The 27,951-nt window shown below is 45.8% G+C and overlaps 1 protein-coding gene and 1 long non-coding RNA gene across 10 annotated transcripts in view; one reads left to right on the forward strand and one right to left on the reverse strand.

Annotated features, from left to right (window-relative positions):
- magi2a (membrane associated guanylate kinase, WW and PDZ domain containing 2a) overlaps window positions 1-25,928 on the forward strand; it is a 275,882-nt gene extending 249,954 nt beyond the window's left edge. For 2 of the 9 annotated variants that reach the window (XM_031831550.1, XM_031831555.1), the window contains exons 13-22: window positions 3,696-3,737; window positions 4,397-4,512; window positions 4,886-5,078; window positions 5,896-6,165; window positions 6,779-6,964; window positions 7,423-7,657; window positions 12,177-12,429; window positions 15,516-15,659; window positions 18,246-18,384; window positions 21,918-25,928. In XM_031831550.1, the coding sequence (XP_031687410.1) occupies window positions 3,696-3,737; window positions 4,397-4,512; window positions 4,886-5,078; window positions 5,896-6,165; window positions 6,779-6,964; window positions 7,423-7,657; window positions 12,177-12,429; window positions 15,516-15,659; window positions 18,246-18,384; window positions 21,918-22,738 (2,399 nt within the window). In that variant the 3' untranslated portion in view covers window positions 22,739-25,928. Of the gene's footprint in view, window positions 1-3,695; window positions 3,738-4,396; window positions 4,513-4,885; window positions 5,079-5,895; window positions 6,166-6,778; window positions 6,965-7,422; window positions 7,658-12,176; window positions 12,430-15,515; window positions 15,660-18,245; window positions 18,385-19,134; window positions 19,246-21,917 lie in introns of all 9 variants that reach the window. The other 7 variants (XM_031831557.1, XM_031831558.1, XM_031831556.1 and 4 more) reach the window with 7 other exon arrangements.
- LOC116375252 (uncharacterized) lies at window positions 9,542-27,014 on the reverse strand. Its single transcript, XR_004210962.1, has 4 exons — window positions 26,741-27,014; window positions 26,160-26,199; window positions 15,995-16,062; window positions 9,542-9,582 (listed from the first exon to the last, which is right to left on the reverse strand). It is a non-coding gene; the product is annotated as an uncharacterized LOC116375252 (long non-coding RNA).
- Window positions 27,015-27,951: the final 937 nt, after the last annotated feature.

Here is a 27,951-nt window from a genome sequence, read left to right on the forward strand (position 1 = left end):
TCTCTCTCTCTGTGTCTCTCTCTCTCTCTCCCTCTCTCTCTTTCTATCTGTATTTCTCTAGCTTTCCTTTCTCTCCCTCTCTCTCTCTCTCTCTCTGTGTCTCTCTCCCTCTCTCTCTCTCTCTGTGTCTCTCTCTCTCTCTCTCCCTCTCTCTCTCTCTGTGTCTCTCTCTCTCTCTCTCCCTCTCTCTCTCTCTCTCTCTCTCTCTCTGTGTCTCTCTCTCTCTCTCTCTCCCTCTCTCTCTTTCTATCTGTATTTCTCTCTCTCTCTTTCTATCTGTATTTCTCTCTCTCTGTGTCTCTCCCTCTCTCTCTTTCTATCTGTTTTTCTCTCTCTCTCTCTCTGTCTCTCTCCCTCTCTCTCTTTCTATCTGTATTTCTCTCTCTCTCTCCCTCTCTCTCTCTCTCTGTGTCTCTCTCTCTCTCTCCCTCTCTCTCTTTCTATCTGTATTTCTCTCTCTCTCTTTCTATCTGTATTTCTCTCTCTCTGTGTCTCTCCCTCTCTCTCTTTCTATCTGTATTTCTCTCTCTCTCCCTCTCTCTCTCTCTCTCTGTGTCTCTCTCTCTCTCTCTCTGTGTCTCTCTCTCTTTCTATCTGTATTTCTCTCTCTCTCTCTTTCTATCTGTATTTCTCTCTCTCTGTCTCTCTCCCTCTCTCTCTTTCTATCTGTATTTCTCTCTCTCTCTCTCTCCCTCTCTCTCTTTCTATCTGTATTTCTCTCTCTCTCTCTTTCTATCTGTATTTCTCTCTCCCTCTCTCTCTTTCTATCTGTATTTCTCTCTCTCCCTCTCTCTCTGTCTCTTTCCCTCTCTCCTCTCTCTCTGTCTCACTCACTTCTCTCTCTCTCTTTGTTTCTCACTCTTCCATCATTTCTTTCTCTCCTTTAGTCCCTTGTTCAGTTTAGTGTTAAGTATCTGTCCCCTCCATGTAACATGCCCCCAAAGTGCTGTTCGTTGCTCGGCTACACGTGCAGACTGTTGGTCAGTTCTATGTCATGAACATTGGTATTTTCCACTAACATTATCTAACTAGCACTGTTCCCAATATACAGTGGGGCAAAAAAGTATTTAGTCAGCCACCAATTGTGCAAGTTCTCCCACTTAAAAAGATGAGAGAGGCCTGTCATTTTCATCATAGGTACACTTCAACTATGACAGACAAAATGAGAGAAAAAAATCCAGAAAATCACATTGTAGGATTTTTTATGAATTTATTTGCAAATTATGGTGGAAAATAAGTATTTGGTCAATAACAAAAGTTTATCTCAATACTTTGTTATATACCCTTTGTTGGCAAAGACAGAGGTCAAATGTTTTCTGTAAGTCTTCACAAGGTTTTCACACACTGTTGCTGGTATTTTGGCCCATTCCTCCATGCAGATCTCCTCTAGAGCAGTGATGTTTTGGGGCTGTTGGGCAACACGGACTTTCAACTCCCTCCAAAGATTTTCTATGGGGTTGAGATCTGGAGACTGGCTAGGCCACTCCAGGACCTTGAAATGCCTCTTACAAAGCCACTCCTTCATTGCCCAGGCGGTGTGTTTGGGATCATTGTCATGCTGAAAGACCCAGCCACGTTTCATCTTCAATGCCCTTGCTGATGGAAGGAGGTTTTCACTCAAAATCTCACGATACATGGCCCCATTCATTCTTTCCTTTACACGGATCAGTCCTCCTGGTCCCTTTGCAGAAAAACAGCCCTAAAGCATGTTGTTTCCACCCCTATGCTTCACATTAGGTATGGTGTTCTTTGGATGCAACTCAGCATTATTTGTCCTCCAAACACGACGAGTTGAGTTTTTACCAAAAAGTTATATTTTGGTTTCATCTGACCATATGACATTCTCCCAATCTTCTTCTGGATCATCCAAATGCTCTCTAGCAAACTTCAGATGGGCCTGGACATGTACTGGCTTAAGCAGGGGGACACGCCTGCACTGCAGGATTTGAGTCCCTGGCGGCGTAGTGTGTTACTGATGGTAGGCTTTGTTACTTTGGTTCCAGCTCTCTGCAAGTCATTCACTAGGTCCCCCCGTGTGATTCTGAGATTTTTGCTCACCGTTCTTGTTATCATTTTGACCCCACAGGGTGAGATCTTGCGTGGAGCCCCAGATCGAGGGAGATTGTCAGTGGTCTTGTATGTCTTCCATTTCCTAATAATTGCTCCCACAGTTGATTTCTTCAAACCAAGCTGCTTACCTATTGCAGATTCAGTCTTCCCAGCCTGGTGCAGGTCTACAATTTTGTTTCTGGTGTCCTTTGACAGCTCTTTGGTCTTGGCCATAGTGGAGTTTGGAGTGTGACTGTTTGAGGTTGTGGACAGGTGTCTTTTATACTGATAACAAGTTCAAACAGGTGCCATTAATACAGGTAACGAGTGGAGGACAGAGGAGCCTCTTAAAGAAGAAGTTACAGGTCTGTGAGAGCCAGAAATCTTGCTTGCTTGTAGGTGACCAAATACTTATTTTCCACCATAATTTGCAAATAAATTCATAAAAAATCCTACAATGTGATTTTCTGGATTTGTTTTTCTAATTTTGTCTGTCATAGTTGAAGTGTACCTATGATGAAAATAACAGGCCTCTCTCATCTTTTTAAGTGGGAGAACTTGCACAATTGGTGGCTGACTAAACAATGTTTTGCCCCACTGTAGCCTGGAGACCAATACAGGCTGTTAGAGAAAGAAAATGCACCCATACCCCACAACCATAGACAAGTCAGTGTAGCTTCCACTGAATGTTGATAAGGTTTTCTACAGCTGGAAAAGAATCATGCAGCAACAGGAAATAACAGGTTCTAATTCATGGGAAGAATGTAGGGGTTGATAATATATATTCCAAACTTTAGAATCCTTTTTAAGCTTTATTACACTACACATTTATATTTCCTGCTGTGTAGGAAAATTCTCAGTAACAAAAAAGTGGTCAAATTAAGATCCTACATCTGTAATTAGATGCCTTTATTCTAGTAGGGAACCAAGAGACCCTATTGCATGTGAGAGAGCTGGAGTTAGATGGAGATTTATGAATTGTGTACTTTATGTAAACTGCAATAGTCTGGAATATACCAAAATCATCCTCTAGCCAGCAAGGTCGTTCTGTCCTTATCTTCTGCCAACATCGATGAGTATTTTTTCCAGCAATCTTATTTAATATAAACATAAAACACTGTATATGGGTTCCGTGGTAAGACTTGTCAGTCAGTCTCCTTATGTGTCATCCGCCATCTTTGTTTCCTCAATTAATTCCTCTGCTATCCCAGCGGACACTTGTCTCCGTGATTAAACCTGCTGTAAATAGAGCCCATTTCTCATCACAGTCACTTTGACCCGCTCTACTTCATTTCATAGGAAAGGGTTTTCAGGGTAATGAATATTACTATGCCACAAATCATTCTGCTTTCCAGTAAAGGCCTGATTGCAGATGAGTTTCTGCTCCCGTAACACATACTGTAAATAAAAAGATAGCTGTATTACAAGCCCTTAGCACTTCTTTTCCACAGTGTAATGGATGATGTAGGAACTCTGTGCAGACAATGTGCTGAGGCAAGTCGTTTTCTGTCTTGCTCTAGTCTCACAGTCTTTTTAGTAGTCTGCTCTGAGTGAGACAGTTGTAAGACCGTGTGTGTGTTGTATTATTGTTTATGGGTGCTCCCTCAATCTCCCCCCCCCCCCCCCCCCCCCCCCCACACACACAGAGCCAGGCCTGCCACGGACCATCTTCTCTGTGGACCACTCTGGTATGTATGTTGGCCCTGAAGAAGACTCCTCACAGGGAGGAAAAGGGATTATTCTAAATGTTGTCTTTTTTTCTGAAACATTTCATTTAATTTGCAATGCATTAAAGGCCCAATGCAGTCATTTTATATCAGTCTCAAATCATTCCTGGGTAACAAATAAGTGCCTTACTGTAATAGATTTCCATTAAAATTGGCAAAATTGGCTTTTTAGCCCAAGAAACATTCTCAAGCAAGAATTTAGCAAGAACTATCTGGTTTGAGTGTGGAGGGGAAAACTGAAAACTAGCTGTTATTGGCAGAGGAGTTTGGAACTCTCTTTGTTATTGGTCTATTAACCAATATACCACATTGATGTCCCCATGGAAAGCCGAAACTCCCGCCCATGCAAACCTGCTGATTAAGGGTCCTGTGTCGATTCTTTTCAACAAGCAGCTACCAGGAAATAACAGTGATAAAAAATGTTCACACTTTTAGTGTTAGTTCCATCAGCTGTTGTACAATATTATATAAAACACAGGAATAACAGTGCCTTTAATTTCATGTGTTAACTTCCACAATGTGTGATCAACAATCCTCTGGCTCCACATAAATTAGACATTAGACTGAGGGCACTCCAAGGTCAACACGTGTCACAGGTGTTGTCTGTTCCTTGACCCCAGGGGCAGAGTACCAGGAGGTGGAGGTCCACCTGAGGAGGCAGAAGTCTGGCTTCGGCTTCCGCATCCTTGGGGGAGACGAGGCGGGTCAGCCTGTGAGTCCGGACACCCGTGAGAAGGCTCGTATGAGATGGGCGTGGAACCCTGTCATTTTCTCCTCTCTAACCCACTACATGCATATCTAACCCTGAACCCTGACTGACTGAGAGACTGGTGATACTGCTGTGGATGGTTACTGGTTAATTGTCTGTAGAGTAACACTCAGCGCAAACATGGAGCCACGTATCTATTCATAAGCACCACTGACATAACAACCACTTATACATGTCATTTCACATACAGTTACTCCCTGCATGTTTCTTGTCCACTTGACCATGATTAGATATCACTTCAATGTAGTCCTTTAATCCAGCCCTCTGATTGGTCAACCGACTTTTTAACCCCTTCCCCTAGCTCTCCATGCGTTCTGATTGGTCTTTTTCCCATAAACAGATTCTGATTGGGGCCATCATAGAGAAGAGCCCTGCAGACAGAGACGGGCGCCTGCGGCCAGGCGATGAGCTCATCTTCGTGGACGGGATCCCGGTGGCGGGGAAGCCCCACCGCTACGTCATCGACCTGATGCACGGCGCCGCCCGCAATGGACAAGTCAACCTCACCATCAGGAGGAGGCTACAGGGCCCAGGTGAGAGGATGGGAGGGGACAGATCTAGGATCAGTTTACTGAAAACTCCTAATCCTAATCATTAGGGAGGAGAACTCTGACCTTAGAGCATCTTCTAGGGTCAAATTCATCCTACTCCAAGAAGGCCTGATAGTCTTCCTTTCTCTGGCCTTATGTGGAGTCCGGCTGTTGTATTGTACCTTGAATTGTAGAGCTGCAAGAGCCTGCTGTGTGATGAGTGTAGCAGCCCTCTACACACACCTTCCTCCCTCAGATCTCCCCATTCCCTTATGTCAGCTTACACTTCGGCTGCCTTTGGTGCCTGGGGAGGAGAGCACAGCCACCCTGGTGAGATCCCGTCTCCCCTCCTCTGTCTCCCTCTTCTCATTCCGTCTCCAGCCATGAAAGGCTGTCTGTCTCATCCGTGTCGTCCGTGGTCTTGCCTTTCATCCCTCGAACGTTTGATTCAAACTAACACTTTTGGAGGTGTCAAGACTCTGTCTCTCCCAGAGGTCACACTACCGTCAGTTCAACCTTGATCACTGAAGAAGATGTAATGAGCTCTAACATGACATCTTGGTTTTGAGGGAATGTTAGTTCTTAGCGATTGTATCTACAGATATCTTCAATGGAGGTTTTCTTTTGCATTAAAAAGATCTTTGGATGCAACAATACAGCCGATGAGGTGTGAGAGAAACCATGACCTTTCTCTGATCTGATAGCCAGTCCAGACAGAGCCAGTCTTTGTCCATTGATGAGTGCTGTGCTGGGCTGCAGTGTGGTGTGGTGGAGAGCAGAGCAGAGCAGGTTAACTCAGCGCTCTGTTACCCCCCCACAGGAGAGCCGTGTCCAGAGAACGGCCGCAGCCCCGGCTCTGTGTCCACCCAGCACAGCTCCCCACGCAGCGACTTCACCAATGTCACGTATCCTGGCAACAACGCAGCCCCACCCACTGACGCCATGGGTACAGGTAGCACCACAGACGGAGAGCCGACCTCCAGCGTGCAGCAGCCACCGAGTGATGTCATTATCCACCGCAAGGAGAGTGAAGGGTTTGGATTCGTCATCATCAGCTCGCTCAACCGGCCCGAGACCGCCGCCGCCATCAGTGAGTGCTGCTCTGTTTGTGTGTGTGTACGTGTGTTATTGCATGTCCATGGGTTGTTTACATTACAATGTACTGCCTTATGGCAATTTCACCTTAAAAGGGAAGGCTTCGCATATTATTATGCTCTTGAGTTTTAATGCATTTTAGTCCAGCAGATACGGTCGTTCCAAGCAGAGAAAACCAAATCCATTTTGACAGAAATTGCTGAGAGGAAGAGGTCTGCGAAGAGGTCACAACTATATAAAAAATGGAACACCTCTATTTTTGAACCATGTACTCCTCGTCTAACCATCTAACCCGTCTCAATTCCAAATGGTTTCCTGACTGTATCAATCCCTCAGATCTGAGGTAGCTAGGCTCCAGTACGCCGCGGCGCCTTTTAGTGCCCTGCCCACACTCGCTGTGCATACAGCCAGCTGTCTTACATAAGCTGAGAGGGGGCGGGAGAAATGTGAAAAGAGCAGAGCAACATAGATAGAAAGAAGAGAGGGAGAGATGGAAAGAAAGCATCCAACCAGTAAGATTAGCCTGAACTCAGACCCATCCTCAACTAACCATATCTGTGTGTCTCTCACTCTGTGTGTATTGTCCTCCACCTCTCCACCCATCCCAGGCGTGCCCCATAAGATTGGGCGTATCATCGACGGCAGCCCGGCGGACCGCTGTGGCAAACTGAAGGTGGGTGACCGCATCCTGGCGGTGAACAGCCAGTCCATCATCAACATGCCCCACGCCGACATCGTTAAGCTCATCAAGGACGCCGGCCTCAGCGTCACCCTCCGGATCATACCACAGGAAGGTGAGTGAGACGGGGGTCAGTAGACTGGAGATAATGGGGGGACCAAGGGGTAGTAGAGAACTGTATAATGTAGATGTGGGGGGACTTTCAGGGACTGTTGTTAAAACTGTTTGTCATCTTAAATGCAGCACGTTGTCTTACTGTACAGACAGTTTTACATCCTTTTTTTAAAGGGGGTTGTTCGATCTCTGGTTAAGGCACTTATTGTGTGGATCAGCGAGTGATATGTCTGTTTGGGAGAACTGTCTAGTGAGTCGGTTTCTGTCACCATCTTATAATGCTTCATGGGTGTTTCTTGGTAATGCGAGCATCTACTGTAGATTAGAGCATTGTACTGACAGTTCTTTGAAGTAGATGCACCGTGTATTATGTTAATGTGGCTCTGTTTAGAATAGTCTATGCTGTGGTGTGTATCTATCTGTCACTATGTCTGACACTTCTGTCTGTCTGTGTTTCAGAGCTGAGCCCGTCAGCCCCTAGCTCAGAGAAGCAGAGCCCAGCAGTGACCCAGCAGCACAGTCCTCAGGCCCAGCCCAGTCCCGCCGTGGGCCAGCCCATCCCTGCAGTCACCCAGAACAGCCCTGCAGTCACTCAGCCCAGCCCTGCAGTCACCCAGCCCAGCTCCCTGACCCATCAGAGCCCCATCACACAGACCCCAGCCGCCCCACCCCAGATCTACACCCACGACAGCAGGTACGGCAACCGGATGGTCACACACACACAGACGCACACTGCTTAAAAACACACACACACCAATTCATAGCACCCAGCCCAGTTCTAAATATTGGTCCGCCAGGATAGGGCCATAATTTACACGAGCATTTCGCTAAACGCACAATAACATCTGCTAAATATGTGTGTGACCAATAACATTTGATTTGATTTAAGACGTGCAGCATTTGAGTGCTCTATCATTTCCTATGTATTTAAATTGTTTAAGATGGTTGATCATCTATGTGTATGGGTGCATGTAATCTTTAGGGCTTACAGCACATTTGGAAATCTCACTTATACAGCACAGTAGTATCTTCTTTTTTTCATCTCTGGGGTAAAAGTACTGTTCCTAAGGGAATTACAGGTGAGAGCGAGGTATTCTCTCCCTGTCTCCAGTTTGTTGTATAACATCACTTAACTCTTATGGACTCCTGAATTATTAACCTAAATAGCTTCTTTATAGACCTACGCTGAATATTTCATCAAGCTCTTACAGGGGGCCCAAAAATGTACCCTGTCATTGTCCTTTCTCTCCTGCTCTGGAGAATTTCCTCTTATTTATTGCCAACTCTGTAAAAGACTGAGTGTCTTTTTATGTGGTTGAAAATATAGATTTCACTTACCACCACTAGTCTTGCCTAAAAGGTAGTTTGATTGAAACAAACAAGGTATTTGTAAATAACTTAGAATTTGACATGAATTGATTCAGAGAGCATTACCTTCACAACCGAATGAAGTTGGAGCTTTCATATGAAATGCTTGTAGTGATAACCCACTGGGCACACTACATCGTTTCAATGTTGGTAATTGGGTAATATTTAGTTGAGAACTTGATCAATGAGACTACAACATACTGTATATTCACCCACTCAAAAAGACCACTCAAAATGTAGTTCAATGTCCAACGTGTTATCACCGTGCATTTAACCATCGAAAAAAAGCACAACCAAATTCCAACGGAAAAACATATTTATTTCCATATTTTTGGTTTAGTTTTCACTGAAATGTCTCACTGCGCTTTCAACCATTTAAAAGCACAGCAAAGTTCAAATGGGGAATACAATGCCAGATATTTTGTTAATTTATACAACAGATAAATGTGTTATCACTGTGTTTCATCTAATAGAGAACCAAATGACCTGGATTGCAGTTGAGATTACATTGAAAGTGCATGGTGCAGAGATCAATGCTGTTCGAGATTCTGCACAGATTACTACAGCAACAGTGAAGATCTCCAGAGACCTGCGACAATCTATTCATCGAATCAAATCAAATGTATTTATATAGCCCTTCGTACATCAGCTGATATCTCAAAGTGCTGTACAGAATCCCAGCCTAAAACCCCAAACAGCAAGCAATGCAGGTGTAGAAGCACGGTGGCTAGGAAAAACTCCCTAGAAAGGCCAAAACCTAGGAAGAAACCTAGAGAGGAACCAGGCTATGTGGGGTGGCCAGTCCTCTTCTGGCTGTGCCGGGTGGAGATTATAACAGAACATGGCCAAGATGTTCAAATGTTCATAAATGACCAACATGGTTGAATAATAATAAGGCAGAACAGTTGAAACTGGAGCAGCAGCACGGTCAGGTGGACTGGGGACAGCAAGGAGTCATCATGTCAGGTAGTCCTGGGGCATGGTCCTAGGGCTCAGGTCCTCCGAGAGAGAGAAAGAAAGAGAGAATTAGAGAGAGCATATGTGGGGTGGCCAGTCCTCTTCTGGCTGTGCCGAGTGGAGATTATAACAGAACATGGCCAAGATGTTCAAATGTTCATAAATGACCAGCATGGTCGAATAATAATAAAGCAGAACCGTTGAAACTGGAGCAGCAGCAAGGCCAGGTGGACTGGGGACAGCAAGGAGTCATCATGTCAGGTAGTCCTGGGGCATGGTCCTAGGGCTCAGGTCCTCCAAGAGAGAGAAAGAAAGAGAGAAGAAGAGAATTAGAGAAGGCACACTTAGATTCACACAGGACACCGAATAGGACAGGAGAAGTACTCCAGATATAACAAACTGACCCCAGCCCCCGACACATAAACTACTGCAGCATAAATACTGGAGGCTGAGACAGGAGGGGTCAGGAGACACTGTGGCCCCATCCGAGGACACCCCCAGACAGGAAGGATATAACCCCACCCACTTTGCCAAAGCACAGCCCCCACACCACTAGAGGGATATCTTCAACCACCAACTTACCATCCTGAGACAAGGCTGAGTATAGCCCACAAAGATCTCTGCCATGGCACAACCCAAGGGGGTGTGCCAACCCAGACAGGATGACCACATCAGTGAATCAACCCACTCAGGTGACGCACCCCTTCCAGGGACGGCATGAGAGAGCCCCAGTAAGCCAGTGACTCAGCCCCTGTAATAGGGTTAGAGGCAGAGAATCCCAGTGGAAAGAGGGGAACCAGCCAGGCAGAGACAGCAAGGGCGGTTCGTTGCTCCAGAGCCTTTCCGTTCACCTTCCCACTCCTGGGCCAGACTACACTCAATCATATGACCCACTGAAGAGATGAGTCTTCAGTAAAGACTTAAAGGTTGAGACCGAGTTTGCGTCTCTGACATGGGTAGGCAGACCGTTCCATAAAAATGGAGCTCATAGGAGAAAGCCCTGCCTCCAGCTGTTTGCTTAGAAATTCTAGGGACAATTAGGAGGCCTGCGTCTTGTGACCGTAGCTTACGTGTAGGTATGTACGGCAGGACCAAATCAGAGAGATAGGTAGGAGCAAGCCCATGTAATGCTTTGTAGGTTAGCAGTAAAACCTTGAAATCAGCCCTTGCTTTGACAGGAAGCCAGTATAGAGAGGCTAGCACTGGAGTAATATGATCACATTTTTTGGTTCTAGTCAGGATTCTAGCAGCCGTATTTAGCACTAACTGAAGTTTATTTAGTGCTTTATCCGGGTAGCCGGAAAGTAGAGCATTGCAGTAGTCTAACCTAGAAGTGACAAAAGCATGGATTAACTTTTCTGCATCATTTTTGGACAGAAAGTTTCTGATTTTTGCAATGTTACGTAGATGGAAAAAAGCTGTCCTTGAAATGGTCTTGATATGTTCTTCAAAAGAGAGATCAGTGTCCAGAGTAACGCCGAGGTCCTTCACAGTTTTATTTGAGACGATTGTACAACCATTAAGATGAATTGTCAGATTCAACAGAAGATCTCTTTGTTTCTTGGGACCTAGAACAAGCATCTCTGTTTCATGCATGCTTTATAATAAGGATTTTATAATTACTCAACCTTAAGGTGACCATGGATGCGTTACTCATTTTATAGTTGAATGTTACATTAGTTTGTACGATAGCCTTAATTTAGGCTATATTAAATTGTGTTTGGTTGACAAAGCAACCAAATATCAACATTTTAAATGAGATGTATCTACTGATTGCATAGTTCCATCTGAGCCACTGGCTTAATCCCATTCTTTAACTTGTATTTTTGGTTAGAGACATGAATCCAACATATCATTGGTTAAACTTGTCAACAAGTTAATATGCTATTCATTGTTTATTGTATTTCAAACATTGAATTGTGTTTGATTTTCAACATAACAATCAAAGTTAAAGAATAGGACTAAATCATATCAAACTTTAAATGCACTTTAAATAAAGTTGGATTTGATTTAGTCCTATTCTTTAACTTAGATTGTTGTGTTGACTTACGTATTTCGTTGCGATGGAGACGTCAATCCAACATATCAAATATGAATTTGGAGACAAACTGTAATTAAAGCCAGAGTAAGTCAGTATTACAGGTGGAAGTATCCAAGCAGAAGAATTACATTTCCTTCAAATGTTGTTATTTGGTGGGTTGACAACTGAACACAATTCAATATAACTAAATATCATTACATTTGAAATGAATCAAAGCTTGAAACCCTGGTCCTATTGTATTGTCTATTTTTAGTTTAATTCTGGCTTGAATTGAAACAATGGCTGTCGATGACTTTGCAAATGCTATATAGGCCAAAATAGTCTCATTGACGTTACATGAGTGATAAAGTATGGTCACATTTCATTTGCTCTGTGAAACCTTCCTTTTGGAATGACTTTGATAGCAACAGCGAATCTATTTAGTTTTTAAGTGACATCTCAAAACAATTATTCTCAAGATAGCATCATGGTAATAGTCACTGACAAATATCATATCTAAGCAGGGTGGGGCTTGGTTAAAACCCGGGATGGGAGACTAAAGGGTAGCTGTAGATATACCAATTCTCCAGTAGGAGGTGCTGCCCAGCCTATTGTTTTGAAGATCTGATGCAGTTTTTAAGGTACAAATTCAACAAAGACAAACCTATTTTGAAATGTGGTTACCATGACAACCTCATCTACGTGGTTGAAATTTCACCCTCAAAACATTGATTACTTTTTTCAAATCCAATGTATTTTCCTTGTAGATTCCTTGTCACAATACATTGTCAAATTACGTTGTAACAACGTTGATTCAACCAGTTTATGCCCAGTGGGAAATGTTCCTTTAACTTGATTGGTTGGTTAGTTACAGGTCAGAGGTGAAAGCGAGGCAGGATGTGAAACCGGACATCCGACAGCCTCCATTCACAGACTACAGACAGCCCCCGTTGGACTACAGACACCCTCCTGTAGCAGACTACCGCCAGCCACCCACCCTGGACTACAGACACCCTCCTCTGATGGACTACAGACAGCTGTCCACTGACCCCAGGCATTTCCCTATGCCTGTGCCCCACGACTACAGACAGATCCAGCCACAGATGCCACAGGTCTACCAGGTTAGATACTTTACTCATCAATACAATATTGACCTGGGATGTCTGCTAACTTAAATTGTACTTTTACTTTACGTTACTTTTATTTTAAGTATGTAAAGCTGTCAAAATGGGACTCCCAAGTGGCGCAGCGGACTAAAACACTGCATCTCAGTGCTAGAGGCGTCACAACAGACGACCTGTTTCGTATCCAGACTGTATCACAACCAGCCGTGATTGGGAGTCCCATAGGGCGGTGCACAATTGGCCCAACGTTGTACGAGTTTTGCCGGTGTAGGCCGTCATTGTAAATAAGAATTTGTTCTTAACTGACTTGCCTAGTTAAATAAAGGTTAAATTAAAATAAAATAAATACATTCAACTGAAATACATGGGCATTGACAAGCAAGAAACAGTAGTTCAGGTAGAGAGGTTAACGAGGAAGTTGTGGTAATTCTATCCGGGTTAAACCAGACTGAACGCTGCACTGAGTTAAACAATGGCGAGTGCAGCATTCAGTCTGGTTTAACCAGGCTATAGTAATACACATGGCCATTAGCTTTTGTGATGGTGACTGATATTGTCTGAATGTGTCCTGCTCCTTCCCCTCCTCCCTGGTTCTTACTGCCTGTTGTCTGAATGTGTCCTACTCCTTCCCCTCCTCCCTGGTTCTTACTGCCTGTTGTCTGAATGTGTCCTGCTCCTTCCCCTCCTCCCTAGTTCTTACTGCCTGTTGTCTGAATGTGTCCTGCTCCTTCCCCTCCTCCCTGGTTCTTACTGCCTGTTGTCTGAATGTGTCCTGTTCCTTCCCCTCCTCCCTGGTTCTTACTGCCTGTTGTCTGAATGTGTCCTGTTCCTTCCCCTCCTCCCTGGTTCTTACTGCCTGTTGTCTGAATGTGTCCTGCTCCTTCCCCTCCTCCCTGGTTCTTACTGCCTGTTGTCTGAATGTGTCCTACTCCTTCCCCTCCTCCCTGGTTCTTACTGCCTGTTGTCTGAATGTGTCCTGTTCCTTCCCCTCCTCCCTGGTTCTTACTGCCTGTTGTCTGAATGTGTCCTGCTCCTTCCCCTCCTCCCTGGTTCTTACTGCCTGTTGTCTGAATGTGTCCTGTTCCTTCCCCTCCTCCCTGGTTCTTACTGCCTGTTGTCTGAATGTGTCCTGTTCCTTCCCCTCCTCCCTGGTTCTTACTGCCTGTTGTCTGAATGTGTCCTACTCCTTCCCCTCCTCCCTGGTTCTTACTGCCTGTTGTCTGAATGTGTCCTGCTCCTTCCCCTCCTCCCTGGTTCTTACTGCCTGTTGTCTGAATGTGTCCTACTCCTTCCCCTCCTCCTTGGTTCTTACTGCCTGTTGTCTGAATGTGTCCTGCTCCTTCCCCCCCCTCCCTGGTTCTTACTGCCTGTTGTCTGAATGTGTCCTGCTCCTTCCCCTCCTCCCTGGTTCTTACTGCCTGTTGTCTGAATGTGTCCTGCTCCTTCCCCTCCTCCCTGGTTCTTACTGCCTGTTGTCTGAATGTGTCCTACTCCTTCCCCTCCTCCCTGGTTCTTACTGCCTGTTGTCTGAATGTGTCCTGTTCCTTCCCCTCCTCCCTGGTTCTTACTGCCTGTTGTCTGAATGTGTCCTGCTCCTTCCCCTCCTCCCTGGTTCTTACTGCCTGTTGTCTGAATGTGTCCTGTTCCTTCCCCTCCTCCCTGGTTCTTACTGCCTGTTGTCTGAATGTGTCCTACTCCTTCCCCTCCTCCCTGGTTCTTACTGCCTGTTGTCTGAATGTGTCCTGCTCCTTCCCCTCCTCCCTGGTTCTTACTGCCTGTTGTCTGAATGTGTCCTACTCCTTCCCCTCCTCCCTGGTTCTTACTGCCTGTTGTCTGAATGTGTCCTGTTCCTTCCCCTCCTCCCTGGTTCTTACTGCCTGTTGTCTGAATGTGTCCTACTCCTTCCCCTCCTCCCTGGTTCTTACTGCCTGTTGTCTGAATGTGTCCTGCTCCTTCCCCTCCTCCCTGGTTCTTACTGCCTGTTGTCTGAATGTGTCCTGCTCCTTCCCCTCCTCCCTGGTTCTTACTGCCTGTTGTCTGAATGTGTCCTGCTCCTTCCCCTCCTCCCTGGTTCTTACTGCCTGTTGTCTGAATGTGTCCTACTCCTTCCCCTCCTCCCTGGTTCTTACTGCCTGTTGTCTGAATGTGTCCTGCTCCTTCCCCTCCTCCCTGGTTCTTACTGCCTGTTGTCTGAATGTGTCCTGTTCCTTCCCCTCCTCCCTGGTTCTTACTGCCTGTTGTCTGAATGTGTCCTGCTCCTTCCCCTCCTCCCTGGTTCTTACTGCCTGTTGTCTGAATGTGTCCTGTTCCTTCCCCTCCTCCCTGGTTCTTACTGCCTGTTGTCTGAATGTGTCCTAATCCTTCCCCTCCTCCCTGGTTCTTACTGCCTGTTGTCTGAATGTGTCCTGCTCCTTCCCCTCCTCCCTGGTTCTTACTGCCTGTTGTCTGAATGTGTCCTGTTCCTTCCCCTCCTCCCTGGTTCTTACTGCCTGTTGTCTGAATGTGTCCTGCTCCTTCCCCTCCTCCCTGGTTCTTACTGCCTGTTGTCTGAATGTGTCCTGCTCCTTCCCCTCCTCCCTGGTTCTTACTGCCTGTTGTCTGAATGTGTCCTACTCCTTCCCCTCCTCCCTGGTTCTTACTGCCTGTTGTCTGAATGTGTCCTGTTCCTTCCCCTCCTCCCTGGTTCTTACTGCCTGTTGTCTGAATGTGTCCTGTTCCTTCCCCTCCTCCCTGGTTCTTACTGCCTGTTGTCTGAATGTGTCCTACTCCTTCCCCTCCTCCCTGGTTCTTACTGCCTGTTGTCTGAATGTGTCCTGTTCCTTCCCCTCCTCCCTGGTTCTTACTGCCTGTTGTCTGAATGTGTCCTGTTCCTTCCCCTCCTCCCTGGTTCTTACTGCCTGTTGTCTGAATGTGTCCTGTTCCTTCCCCTCCTCCCTGGTTCTTACTGCCTGTTGTCTGAATGTGTCCTGCTCCTTCCCCTCCTCCCTGGTTCTTACTGCCTGTTGTCTGAATGTGTCCTGCTCCTTCCCCTCCTCCCTGGTTCTTACTGCCTGTTGTCTGAATGTGTCCTGCTCCTTCTCCAGGACTTTGACTTCTTCACCGTGGAGCTGGAGAAGAGTGTGAAGGGGTTTGGCTTCAGTATCCGTGGAGGGAGGGAGTACAAGATGGACCTGTTTGTCCTGCGACTGGCCGAGGACGGACCCGCCATCCGCAACGGGAGGATGAGGGTAGGTTGATGACGATGTCACATCCTGCGCTGAACTAACACTTCCCCTCAACATACTTACAGTAGCTTCTCTCCCAACGCTGGTTTAGTGGGATATTAATAATAAATCTTTGCTAGTTATAATTGTCTGATGATTATCTTGGCAGCAAATTTCCATTTTAAGCCCTGTAAGAAAATGATCTGCTAATGCAGTGTGGCTGAGTGTGTGAAGGATTTGGGATGTTTTGACACCTGCTGGGTTAGTGGGTTTACTGGCAGCAGAAACGTTTCCCTAGTCAATAATACATTAGGTACTATAAACATTCAGATGAATAATTAAAGGATGGCTGCTTTTACCATGAGTAGTTTTCACGTTTGTCCGTTTCGTAATGTTCTCTCCAGGGATAGAGTCTGCCGGTCACCATCTGTTTAACACAAAAAAAGAAGTTCAAATGTAACGTCAGTACTCTTTGTGAAAAGATGCAGAGCGTGCCAAGCTTTTAGTTTTTCCCCAAGTTCACACCTTCCTTCCATCACCTCTGTCAAAGAGTCACTCTCTCAACAGCTGTATATGTTCTTGTAGCCTGCTTTGTTTATCCAGGGTGACTCTGACCACTTTATGGCGTAAAAAATACAGAAATCTCACTTTACTTTTCCGATATCAAAGAGTACATTACAAGTCTGTCATTGCAGTTTTTCTATATCTCCTAAAGTATCTTGATCGTCTCCTACCCGTCACACTTTTCTCTCTGCCCAATCTCCCTAGTGTGGGCCAATAGCGTCATCGCTGTGCATTCCTTATCTGTAATGAACCTGTCGGAGATAATGTGTGTGAAACGGCCCGTAGGGATATTACTCTCACTCCGTCACGGCGAGGTAAATGCAGCTCGGCGGGCCCAGGCCCAAACCCATCGCCTGGGGATGAGGGATAGCTAGCGGTCCTATTGTCTCTCTTCCTTGCCCGGGCCGGTATCGTGATTTATCCTTCAGTAATCACAGCTTTAAAAGGCCCACTCAAACTCTGCAGTCCGCCACACACAGGCCCAGTTTGAACTCTGATCGTGGGGAGATGAATGGTCGAGGGGGAAAGGTAGGATCATCTAACACCGCTGTTGAAATTAACTGGGATGGGCCGGCCGGCTGGCTATATAGTATACTACTTTTTACACCACCAAGGCTCAGGCTCTGGTCAAAAGTGCACTATATAGGCAATAGGGTGCTGTTTCAGACACAGCCTTAGTAAGCTTGGCTGGACTCGAGACAGTATCTAGAGGAGAGACAATCCAAGGATAACCATGCTTCATCTGGAGGTCATACTACTGCTGTTGGCTTGGTGTTCAATTCTCCCATCCACACCCAGTCACTTCCCATCCATTTAAAGGGGAATGACTCAGGCCGGCCTCAGCCATTCACTAACTGTCAGAAGGTGTAGATGGACGGGCTGCCCAGCTCCGCTCAGATCAGCCTAATAACACTTAATGACTCCCCTTCTCTCTCTGTTGCCGGGCGGATTCTCTCTCCTCTCACTTTCAAATTACTTCCACTATTAGCCGATGACTTTTCCATTTGTTACAGTAATTGGTTTATACATTTGGCGCTGCGAGGGCACTGGTCCCATTCCCAAGTGAAGGTATTGTGTTAGTGAGATCCTTCAGGGGATATGCCTATACAATCGGCCTCCGACCTTGATGTTGTAGTCATAGAGAGGTCACAACCTTTTCACTGTAGTGCTGGAAGGGAGGTGTAGTCTACTTAGTGAAATGAATAGGTTACTACCAGGTCTTCAGCTACTAATGTCCTGGGTCATATTCATTAGGAATACATTTTGCATTTTGCAAGCTAAAACAATTGTTTCTTATTGGACGGATTCAGGTACTCCCTCCCTGTTTCAGTCTAGTTTCTTCCATTTGGTACGTAATGAACAACGCCCAGGACATTGGTATTCAGGAGGGTATCCTCTTTAGTCTCAACCCCCCTGCAGGGACGAGTCCATAATTCAATCTAAATGACATTATAAAAACGGGCTGCAGGAATTAATGACAACTGACACCACATTCATATTCATGAGTGCTAATTCTGATTAGCGCTTTACACTGGCCGCTCTGATCCCTCTGCACCACTATGATTTATAGATACACATTGATCCTAATAAATTGTGATCCACAATAAATTTCCCTTATTAATTTTGTGCTTTAATACGTAGTGTGTGTGCTTATCTCAGAGGCCTGCCAAGAAATAATTGCGTTGGTGGTTGCGGCAGTGTGTGCCAGCGTTCTTCCATAATTTGTTCATCTAATCAGGGAATTGGTGTGAACTTGTCACGCAATGTAACGCATGTTTATGTAAAACAGGTTGCTCAGTGGGTTGGTGATTTAGAGGTTACTGTCACAGTGGTCTATTGTCTATTTATTGTCTGTGCAGTTTCTGCATGGCAACACGATTTCATGCACATACACACACCTGCATGCACACACACAGCGGGGGGACGACGACACATACACACACACACATACACAATCTATCTACAGTATTGCTCCCTCTCTCTCTCTCTCTCTCTCTCTCTCTCTCACTCTCTCTCTCTCACTGTGTTGTCTCTCCTCCTTTCCAGGTAGGGGACCAGATCATTGAGATCAATGGGGACACCACCAGGGACATGACCCACGCCCGGGCCATCGAGCTCATCAAGTCAGGGGGCCGGCGGGTGCGTCTGCTCCTGAAGAGAGGCACAGGGCAGGTCCCAGAGTATGGTGGGTTTCCATTCTGTCCCTCGAACCCTGTTGTTTACCCCTCCCCAGACCAAAGCTAATCCAGCTGTAACACATCTCATCTGATTCCAGTAACACTATAATCACATTTTAAAAGTCACACGCATTTCTAAAATGATTACGTCTATAGATGATTCTTTACTCGGGCCTCCCGAGTGGCGCAGCAGTCTAAAGCACTGCATTGGAGTGTTGCGGCGACTCTAAAGCCTGGGAGTCCCATAGGGTGACGCACAATTGGCCCAGCGTCGTCCGGGTTGGGGGAGGGTTTGGCCGGGGGGGCTTTACTTGGCTTTCGTGCTCTAGCAACTTCTTGTGGCGGACTGGGCGCCTGCGGGTGAACGGTGTTTCCTCCGACACATTGGCGAGGCTGACTTCCGGGTTAAGCGGGCAGGTGTTAAGAAGTGCGGTTTGGCGGGTCATGTTTCGGAGGATGCATGACTCGACCTTCGCCTCTCCCGAGCCTGTTGGGGAGTTGCCGCGATTAGACAATTTCACAATCACTAATTTGGGTTGAAAAAGGTGGTAAGAATTACAAAAAACATCAACTTATAACTATAACTCTGCTTATGTCTGGCATGCCTATCTTCTAATGTAGTTGTATTTTCTACATCCATAGCAATGTCTTTCTCTCTACTTAATACTTTAACACTGATAAACTTGTCTTTCTCTTGACTAACAATAGTGTAACTCTTCCTTTCAAGGCGTCTGGTTTAACCCTAATGACTGGTATAGGTTGTTACTCCCCTTTCCTTAGGAATGGTACCTTCCAGTCTCTCCATGTGCATGAAAAGTGACAAGCATGGCTCCCCCTATTTCTTCCTAATGGGCCACTCTAAAGACACGGTTTGTGACGATCTGCATGTTCCGGTCTAATTCTACTTGGTGTCGTGGTTTGTGGTGTGGTTTTGTGTGCCCATGCCGTGGGTTGCAGCTGTGACTTCCTGGTCAGAACACACTGGCTCCTCCTCTCCACTTCAATCACAGTGACATCAACCTACAGTAGTTCCCCAGCTATTGGGGCTTTCAAGACAACTGGGGGGGGAAACGAGGTCAAATCATGACTTCACTGATCTTCAGGTCGGAAACTCTGAGCTTTATAAAGATGTCAGAGTTTGACCGTTCAAAACAATTTTCCCAGTCGGAGTAAGTTTTTTTCCCCTGAGTTCCCAGTTGACTTGAACACACTTAAGTCTGAGATTTCCAAGTTCCCAGGTGTTTTGAACGCAGAATATGTCCACGTGGTCATCAGGCCAGCCCAATGGAACTATTATACTGTATGTACACACAATAAATACATATTACACATTTAGAAAGATCCATGGACCAACTTTTACAAAATAGCGATTCAAACTGACAACCACTATCGTCTAGATAGATTAGTCAGAAATATATAGGCAGACTATTTCCTGTGATAAAATCCCACCGTGGTGCACGCTGAGGCCCCTAACAGACATTTATGTCCCCTACACCTCAGGGAATGACAGCACCTAGCGGCCCTCTTGGTAATAAATCGTGATGTGTCAGACTCTCCCATGGTCTCTGTAACGGAGAGTCACACTCCCGGCCTGTGGGTAGTGAGTTAGCGCTGAGGCTAGCACTGCACATGACTCTTCCACAGCCAGCCAAGGCCTCCACTGTGAAATACAGTCATCAGCACTTAGCTTTGGCAGGTGACCAGGGTCTTTAGACATAGGAAATAGTATTGTCTGTCTCCTTCTTCGTCGCTAGGCGACTTCTGACTACCACTCCCAGTCGGAGACTCTCCCCAGCCATTTATGACAGAGATTTTTTTGTTATCTATTTCTGTCTCTCTCCCTCCCTCTCTCTCCCTCCCTCCCTCTCTCCCCCCCCCTCCCTCTCTCTCCCCCCTTTCCTCCATTAGAAAGACTTTTTTCTATTACCTGCCCGCGGGTGACATAAAGCTGTGAAATACGCACCATGAGCCCATTACACTGTCAGCCAGAGGACGCCATATTAAATCACCAGCGTCACTTTTCATATCAACTATCAACCTGTGTGTTCTGGGCAGAGCAGTCACATAAAAGTGGAATAGCCATTTGTAACATGGATGTGGGGGATTGTGTGGATACGTAGATGTTTTTACAGGCCTAGGTTTATCTGTATAGTGAGAGGATGTAGTATTTATGTTTGATGCGCTGCTTCGGGGTTATTTAACTACATTTTGCAAAGCGGCTCTGTATTTTCAGCTAGTTTATACAGTACTTTGCAGAGGAAAACGAATTCAAAGCTTATAAAAACTGCATCCTGATGAAATAATGAAGTTGAATAAAAGACGGTTGCCACATTTAGTACCACATAATATAATACTGTGTGTGTGCGCGTGCATGACGTTTGTGAGTATGTTGATGTGTGCATGCTGTGTATTGTGTGGATGTATTAGAGCATGTGTACATTTGTCCCCTCATACAGAGTACTAGAGTATGGAGGTTGTATTAAGGTCAGATCCAGTCAGCTAGCTGGGCAGCAGGGCCCTCACCCCTCAGAACGAACAGAGCCGTATCCAAGGTGACAGCAGGCATTAGCTCAGCACACATACTCCCTCTCACAATCCTATTGGGCCACACAGCCTCCACGGGAGACAGGTCATCACTTCAATACACCAAGCAGTGGCTGATGGGTAGCGGAATGAGCTGGTGTGAATAGTCCAGGGTTTCAGAGCGCAACAGGCACCTGCATTGACTGTGAGCCTGCCCACTGAGCTCTCTCCAAACATCAGACCTTCCTAGCTGGTCTGGGAGTCCATCTAGTCTGTAAGGAGGCCTCATGGAACTAGCCTAGCCTCCCTCTTTCCCCCTGCTAGTTAGACGATTGGCGCTAGCCTCCCTGGTGACTTCCCCCCTGCCTGCCTGTTTGTAATGAATGATTACCCTGGGACTGCTAGCTCAGCGATGCAGAGAGAGAAGCTAACAGGCCTTGTGAGCTGCAGCAGCCTCTCAGGAGAAGGTAGAGCCCTGTAGGTTTAGCCGCTACCGTGGTTACTCAGCCCAGAGCACCGGTGGGAAGTCTCGAACCCGCAGGTTTTCTCTCCCGAGCCAGGCTGAAGCACCGCCTGATTCAGCATATCATCCATTCCATTAATAAACCTGTTTTCGATTTCTCTGCCCGCTTCTTAGAAGTGCGGAGGCTTTAAAGGGAGCTAGGGAACTGAGATGTGTTATGCCTAAAAGTGAACTTGCAGTGTGTGACTTATAGGAGTGAAGTGATATTTCACTTGCAGCCCATACCACAATGACTGGGTTTGATTGTTGTGATTGCTACAATATGGATGCTGTCATCCATGTAGACTAGAGGCATGTTTTTTGGCTTGGTGTGTGTTGTTTGGATAAATCTATAGATTCATAGATATATCTCTATAGGGCAAACTTCCACTTAAGTCAACTTTTCACTCAGTCTCCCTTTGACATCCATGCATGACTAAGTAAATGGAAGGTAGGATTCGCCCCTGACTGTTAAGACTATCCTTTCCCATGTCTAACTGTGTGTTTGTGCCCCAGCAGACAGTACCTCCCCCTGGGATGCACGCCCTTCAGCCTCCCCAAGTCTGTCGGAAGTAGCCCTGCCCCCAGACACTCTGACCATGCCATCGCCCTCATCTCATCTGACCCCGTCCCAGCAGCCCCCAGGCCCCGACCTGGCTCGCCTGCCACCGCAGGAGGTCCCGCGGGAGCCGGCGGTGCAAGAGAGCAGGAAGGCGGATCGCTCCCAGAGCCCCCGGAAGGCCCCGACCGAGCCGCAAAATCCGGACCAGACCGGCCACGGGAGGAGGGACCGGGACCGGCCCAGTGGGAGTGGTTGCAGTAATGGGAGGGCCAAGCAGAAGGAAGGTGGCAGGTCCACCCGCAGAGGGAGCTGCCCCAAAGAGGGAGGGCCGGTGGGGAGGGATGAGCTGCTACCTGGGGGAGGGGAGCCCAAAAGCTCCTCCAGGGGGAGGTCTAAGGAGAGGATAGCTGGGGAGAGCAGCAGCACGTCCCAGGGGAAAAGAGAACCCACACAGTCCCCGACGAAAGGCTCCCAGCCCTCATACACAAACTCTAACGGGAACGGCAGCAGCGGTGGTGGTACTCAGAGCGGCAGCAGCAGTCAACCAGACGTTAGTGTCGAGCATCAGGGGGAGCCGGCGCAGGAGAAGCCCAGGCCCAGAGAGGCAGAGAGGGGCCCTGGAGAGACCCGGCCCTGCCGCCCCAACAAGAGCACCAGCAGCGGCAGCACGGCAGCGGGTAGGAAGGCCACTGTGTCCCCTGGGCCCTGGAAGATCCCCGGCTCTGACAAGCTGCCCAGCACCCTGCGCTCGGGCACGTCCACTGTGAGCAGATAACACCTTGGAGTATACCCACTACCAGACCCCCAGGCCAGGCTACACTAAGCCTGGCTAGCCCCTTCATTGGCTCCCCTCACCCTGCCTGCACTCCCCTACCCTCTAGACCTCAGATGTAAAGGGGGGTTCCTCCATGCGTTTTTAGAGAACCATTTTTATTTATATTGTACTCTAAATTATTTTGAGAGATATTTTACACCGACCACCTTAAGAACTGGAAAGCATCCACTTAAAAATTCAAAACAAGAAGAAACCAAGCAGAATGTGTGTAGCGTGACTGGATCCTTGAGCAGTGTTAAGGGGTCCGAATACAGGAACTTCCTTTGGAAGTGCTCAAATCCCCACAGCACTCCAGTCCAGGACGTACATGCAAATTGAACCACTCACCGATTGGTTGACTGTGACACTGCAGTTTTTTTTTATACAACGGAGTCTATTTTATGAAAGGAATTTTGAAGAGGGGTTGCCTGTTTTTGTGTATTTTGAAAAGAGAGAATGAAAACCAGAACTAGAAAAAGAGTATACGCATTAATGGGACTTTGCCTTAAATAAGAGACTGTACGAGACTGAAGAAGCTATCCCGAGGAATCTATCAAACGGTATAGAAATAAATCTATTATATGATGAGTATTATGTGGGACGTGATCATCTCTAATGCATACCTAGTCGGGCCAATGGTAGTTCTGAGACGCCTCATAAGCTAGACGAGTGAAGGAACACAACACGGTTTTTCAACACTCCCTTATAACTCCACAGCCACAAATCCACTATAATATTGCATTTCTAGTCTGTGTGGACCCATTCTACGAGACTGCAGTGGACTCTAAGGGCTGTTCGTGCTTGAATCATCAACGGTTGGGTCACAGGAGATACATTTCCCCCTCACTGTGCTTCGTGAACAAAGCAATTTGCTGAGGTTTGTCTGGTGGACAATGTGGAGAGAGTGAAGGCTCATGGGATATCGGGGCAGAGTGCCTTACGATCAGGGACCGACAGACAGAGAGGTCTGTTATGGACTTAAAGAACCTAGAACATTCTCTAGACTGATGTGGTTCAATCCAGGCTGCTACCGTACAGTCAATACCAATGTCCCAATATTCATATACATCTGTGCCATGACAGACATTCATGGTTTTATATCTGATTGTTGAAATTTGTTCACTATATTTACAGACTCCACAGTATTTATTTGGTCAGAAAACATTAGCAAATCTTTCCATTTCCTTACAGATTGAAGTTAGTTCCACAACTTTTGGGGTTCTGTTGGTATCTCATTGTCAGATATCGAAACGTCTAGACAGAACATCTCTAACAGATGGTGTAATCAAGCTGTAGCTACACAGAATTACGTGTTTGGGTGAAAATATGGCAAGGGTATGAAAGCAGGAAACTACACTAGTATTTCTGGTGGGGATCAGAGAGAGAGAGAGAAACATTGCCATTTGTCACAAGCTCATTCATCACTTAAATGTGTCTAATGCTCTGTGCTTCACTTAACGCTGTTCATTTACACAACACATGAAACACGTTTATCTCCCAAAGACGCATATGTATACATTACAACTGACAACTGTCTGGATATTCATTTCAACATTTGTTTAGTCTCTAAGTGTCTACATAGCCAGTGACGTTAAAATATATATAAACATCTCTCTCTACCAGATTGTGGCCCAATTAACTTCGGAGCTCTAGACAGTGGAGGCTCTGTCAGTGGCTCTGTCTACACTCTCCCATTACCAGTTTACACACACACACACAGGTACACAGTTAAGAAACACACAGTAACACACACACGCACGTCCCTCAGAACCGCCTTGTCATCCGATGACTAAGGTAGAGTTTTTTAGTTTTTTAAACTCTCTCAAACCCTCTCTCTGGCCCTGGGACTCACATTCATCTGTCACTCTGGTGACTATTATACTATACATGGAGATATGGAGAGGCTACAATCATCTAGACATTATGATCATTGACAGACACAAGAATCATTCTTGGCGATAAAAGAAAAGTCATTTAGGAGCAATCCGAATGTGTCCCCTTTAGTTTCTGCAGACATCTGATTTTTGAGTGGTAATTTGCAGTGTGTCGAGCTAACAATCCAGCAAAGAGAGGACGACATTGGCAGAACAAAGCTGTCCCCCTCGGGTGGAAGAAATGCAGACAGTCTTTCAGAATAGCAGTAATTACGAGAGAGGTGAGTGATGCGCTGAGCCCATTGGAATCTCTATTTATGAGAGGAAAATATATTTCTTTAAAGCACAAAGTGGTTCAGAGAATTGGTATATAAATTGTGCTGGGGAACTGACCCTGAGTAGACAGGAGTCTGTGGCTCAGCCACTGTCTGGGCCTGTTTGAATACTTTAACAATGCATCCTTCCTCTCTTCCTTCTCTCTTTCCTAACGTCTTGTAAGAACAATGGTCACTTCAAGTAAGTAGGCAGCAGGTAGCCTAGATGTTCAGAGCATTGGGCCAGTAACTGAAAGGTTGCTGGTTTGAATCCCAAGCTGAATAAGTGGAAAATCTTCCCTTGAGCAAGGCACTTCACCCCAATTGCTCTGGATAAGAGCATCTGTTAAATGACAATAAATAAATATATAATAATGTAAAGCAGGTACATGTTCATTCATGTAAGTGTCACTGGTTACTTCAAGAAAGGATTAATTTGAACAGTGCCACTGTGTTCACCCCACACACAACCATTCCTATAGTGTCTGGCCAGTCCTGACTGTATACTGCACCTTCATCACTAAGCCTATCATGACTTCTGTGTAGACTAGAGACAAGGAAGAATGTCCTTCCTTCGTTGCACCGTTCGCCGCTTTTTCTCGTCAGAGCAGTCCCCCATTGAGGCAAATATCAGTACTTTTCTATGGACAGATCAGAAGAGATAGGTATATCTAAAACGGTGAGTGTGTTGAAGACTGAAGCACGTACAATACATGAACCCCCTGAGCCTACCTAATGCAGCAGGGTATCACTGTGTAGTGTTATTATTAGCCGTGGTATTGACCTTGTACAGGTGTGTCGCTATTATAAATATTACTCAATGTATTATTATGGATAGTCCCAGACTATAAGTGAACGGCCTATTTTTATGAAATGCAACACTATGGATATATTAACTTTTGCAGAAATCTTGTTTACCGTATGATATTCTGAAATGCTGTCAAATAAAATCTTGACACGGTGTAAAGTATTCAATTCGGATCGAGCTGTCACCGATTTATGTCTGACCGCGTTGATGGCCTTATGGCAGGTGAACAGAGTGCCCATTCATTAGTGCACACCGGAGTAAAACGTTTTGCTACAAAAACAAAGGTTTCTTATAGGACATGTTCAGGTTAGTTCCTCCGTGTTTTGTCTTGTTTGCTTCTGTTTTGTTCCAAGTGAAAACAACTCAATTTGCCCGGAGGTACTTACAGCAGGATCTCCCCAACCTTATGACCACATGAGGGCAGTGCTGTGTAAGGAAAGAAGGCAAATCACTTATTTCAAAATGACTATTGTACATTCTTATTGTTTCCACTAGAGAGCATTGTAGACTCATTTTTGTTTTTTTGCATCGTTTCGTAACATTTTCTTATATATACATGCATAGGTTATTTTACCTATTTAAGCTGTTCCAAATATTCCTCCTACGATTTTAACAGGCACTCGAATCTGGTCTACTTTATTTGAGATATGTACAAATACTGGCAAAGCTAAGCAACAACAAACATGTTCACTTGGCCTTAAACTACCTTTGTCTGGCATTATTTTTGGCTTTAGGACATGACGAGATATTTGATCAAATCTATCTCATACTTAACTTTACTAGAGAACGTCTTGTAAATGTACTTTACTTGAGAAAGTAATTCCATTTTAATTAGGTATTTCTTGCCCTTTCAATCAGCGCATTTTGACTAGAATTCTGGAGTTCTGTAATTTTCACTTTTTAATGTCAGTTACCAAATCAAATAAAACAATTTGTCACATGCGCCGAATACAAGTGTAGACCTTACCGTGAAATGCTTACTTAAAAGCCCTTAACCAACAGTACAGTTCAAGAAGAGTTAAGAACCAGCACCTGCAAATGCGGAATTTATGGAATGAAAAGCCACCTCACCGGTGAGTCGCCACCGATCTAAACCAGCATTGTCATTCCTTTCCTAAAGCGAGGCTTACTGACAGCTATTTGTATGCAGAAAGGGTAGGAATTCTGGCCGGCTGACCGGTAGATGAGATAATAGACACCCTAGAGCAGTGGTCACCAACGTTTTCCGAGTCAAAATGCAAGCCGAGATCTACCGCTCAGATAAAAATATAAAAAAATAACATGACTTTAAAAAACAAGCATATGTATGCAACATTAACCAATTAAAAACAGTTCTGTAGCAAGGAGGTTTGTGCAGCAGGATACAGGCCCAATACATTATCACTGCATATTGGCTAAGCTTGACTTGCCCTGTCAATGTTGTTCTTCTCAGACCATTTTGAAACTATTTCAAAACTGTAGGAACATGATCACACTGGTAATAGATGATGTGTTGTATTACTTGTGAGGCACAGCTAAGTGAGTATAATAATGTGCTTCTTTTACTGGACTGATGGCCTGCATCTGATGGTCAGACTGGGGATGGAGGGAGCAGTGGTGAGGCTGCCTCTTACGCGACTTAAATTAACGGATTAAAAAATAAAAATAAATGATCAGGGAAGTTGATTGAGAACACGTTCTCATTTGCAGCAACGACCTGGGGAATAGTTACAGGGGAGAGGAGGGGGATGAATGAGCCAATTGTAAACTGGGGATTATTAGGTGATGGTATGATGGCCAGATTGGGAATTTAGCCAGGACACCGGGGTTAACACCCCTACTCTTACGATAAGTGCCATGGGATCTTTAATGACCTCAGAGAGTCAGGACACCCATTTTAACGTCCCATCTGAAAGACGGCACCCTACACAGGGCAGTGTCTGCTGGAGTGGCCCTCCAACACCACTTCCAGCAGCATCTGGTCTCCCATCCAGGAACTGACCAGGACCAACCCTGCTTAGCTTCAAAAGCAAGCCAGCAGTGGTATGCAAGGTGGTATGCAGGGTGGTATGCTGCTGGCACTTACCACCCCTCTTCACTCCCGCCCTCCGTTGAGAAAAGGGGACACAGTCTTTCAGCTGATGACGAAACTTAAGTCGCACGGCATTACTTCTGCTTCGTGCACCAATTCATGTTGTT

This window comes from Oncorhynchus kisutch, linkage group LG9, assembly GCF_002021735.2.
Source record: "Oncorhynchus kisutch isolate 150728-3 linkage group LG9, Okis_V2, whole genome shotgun sequence".
In the NCBI taxonomy this organism is placed as follows: Eukaryota; Metazoa; Chordata; class Actinopteri; order Salmoniformes; family Salmonidae; genus Oncorhynchus; species Oncorhynchus kisutch.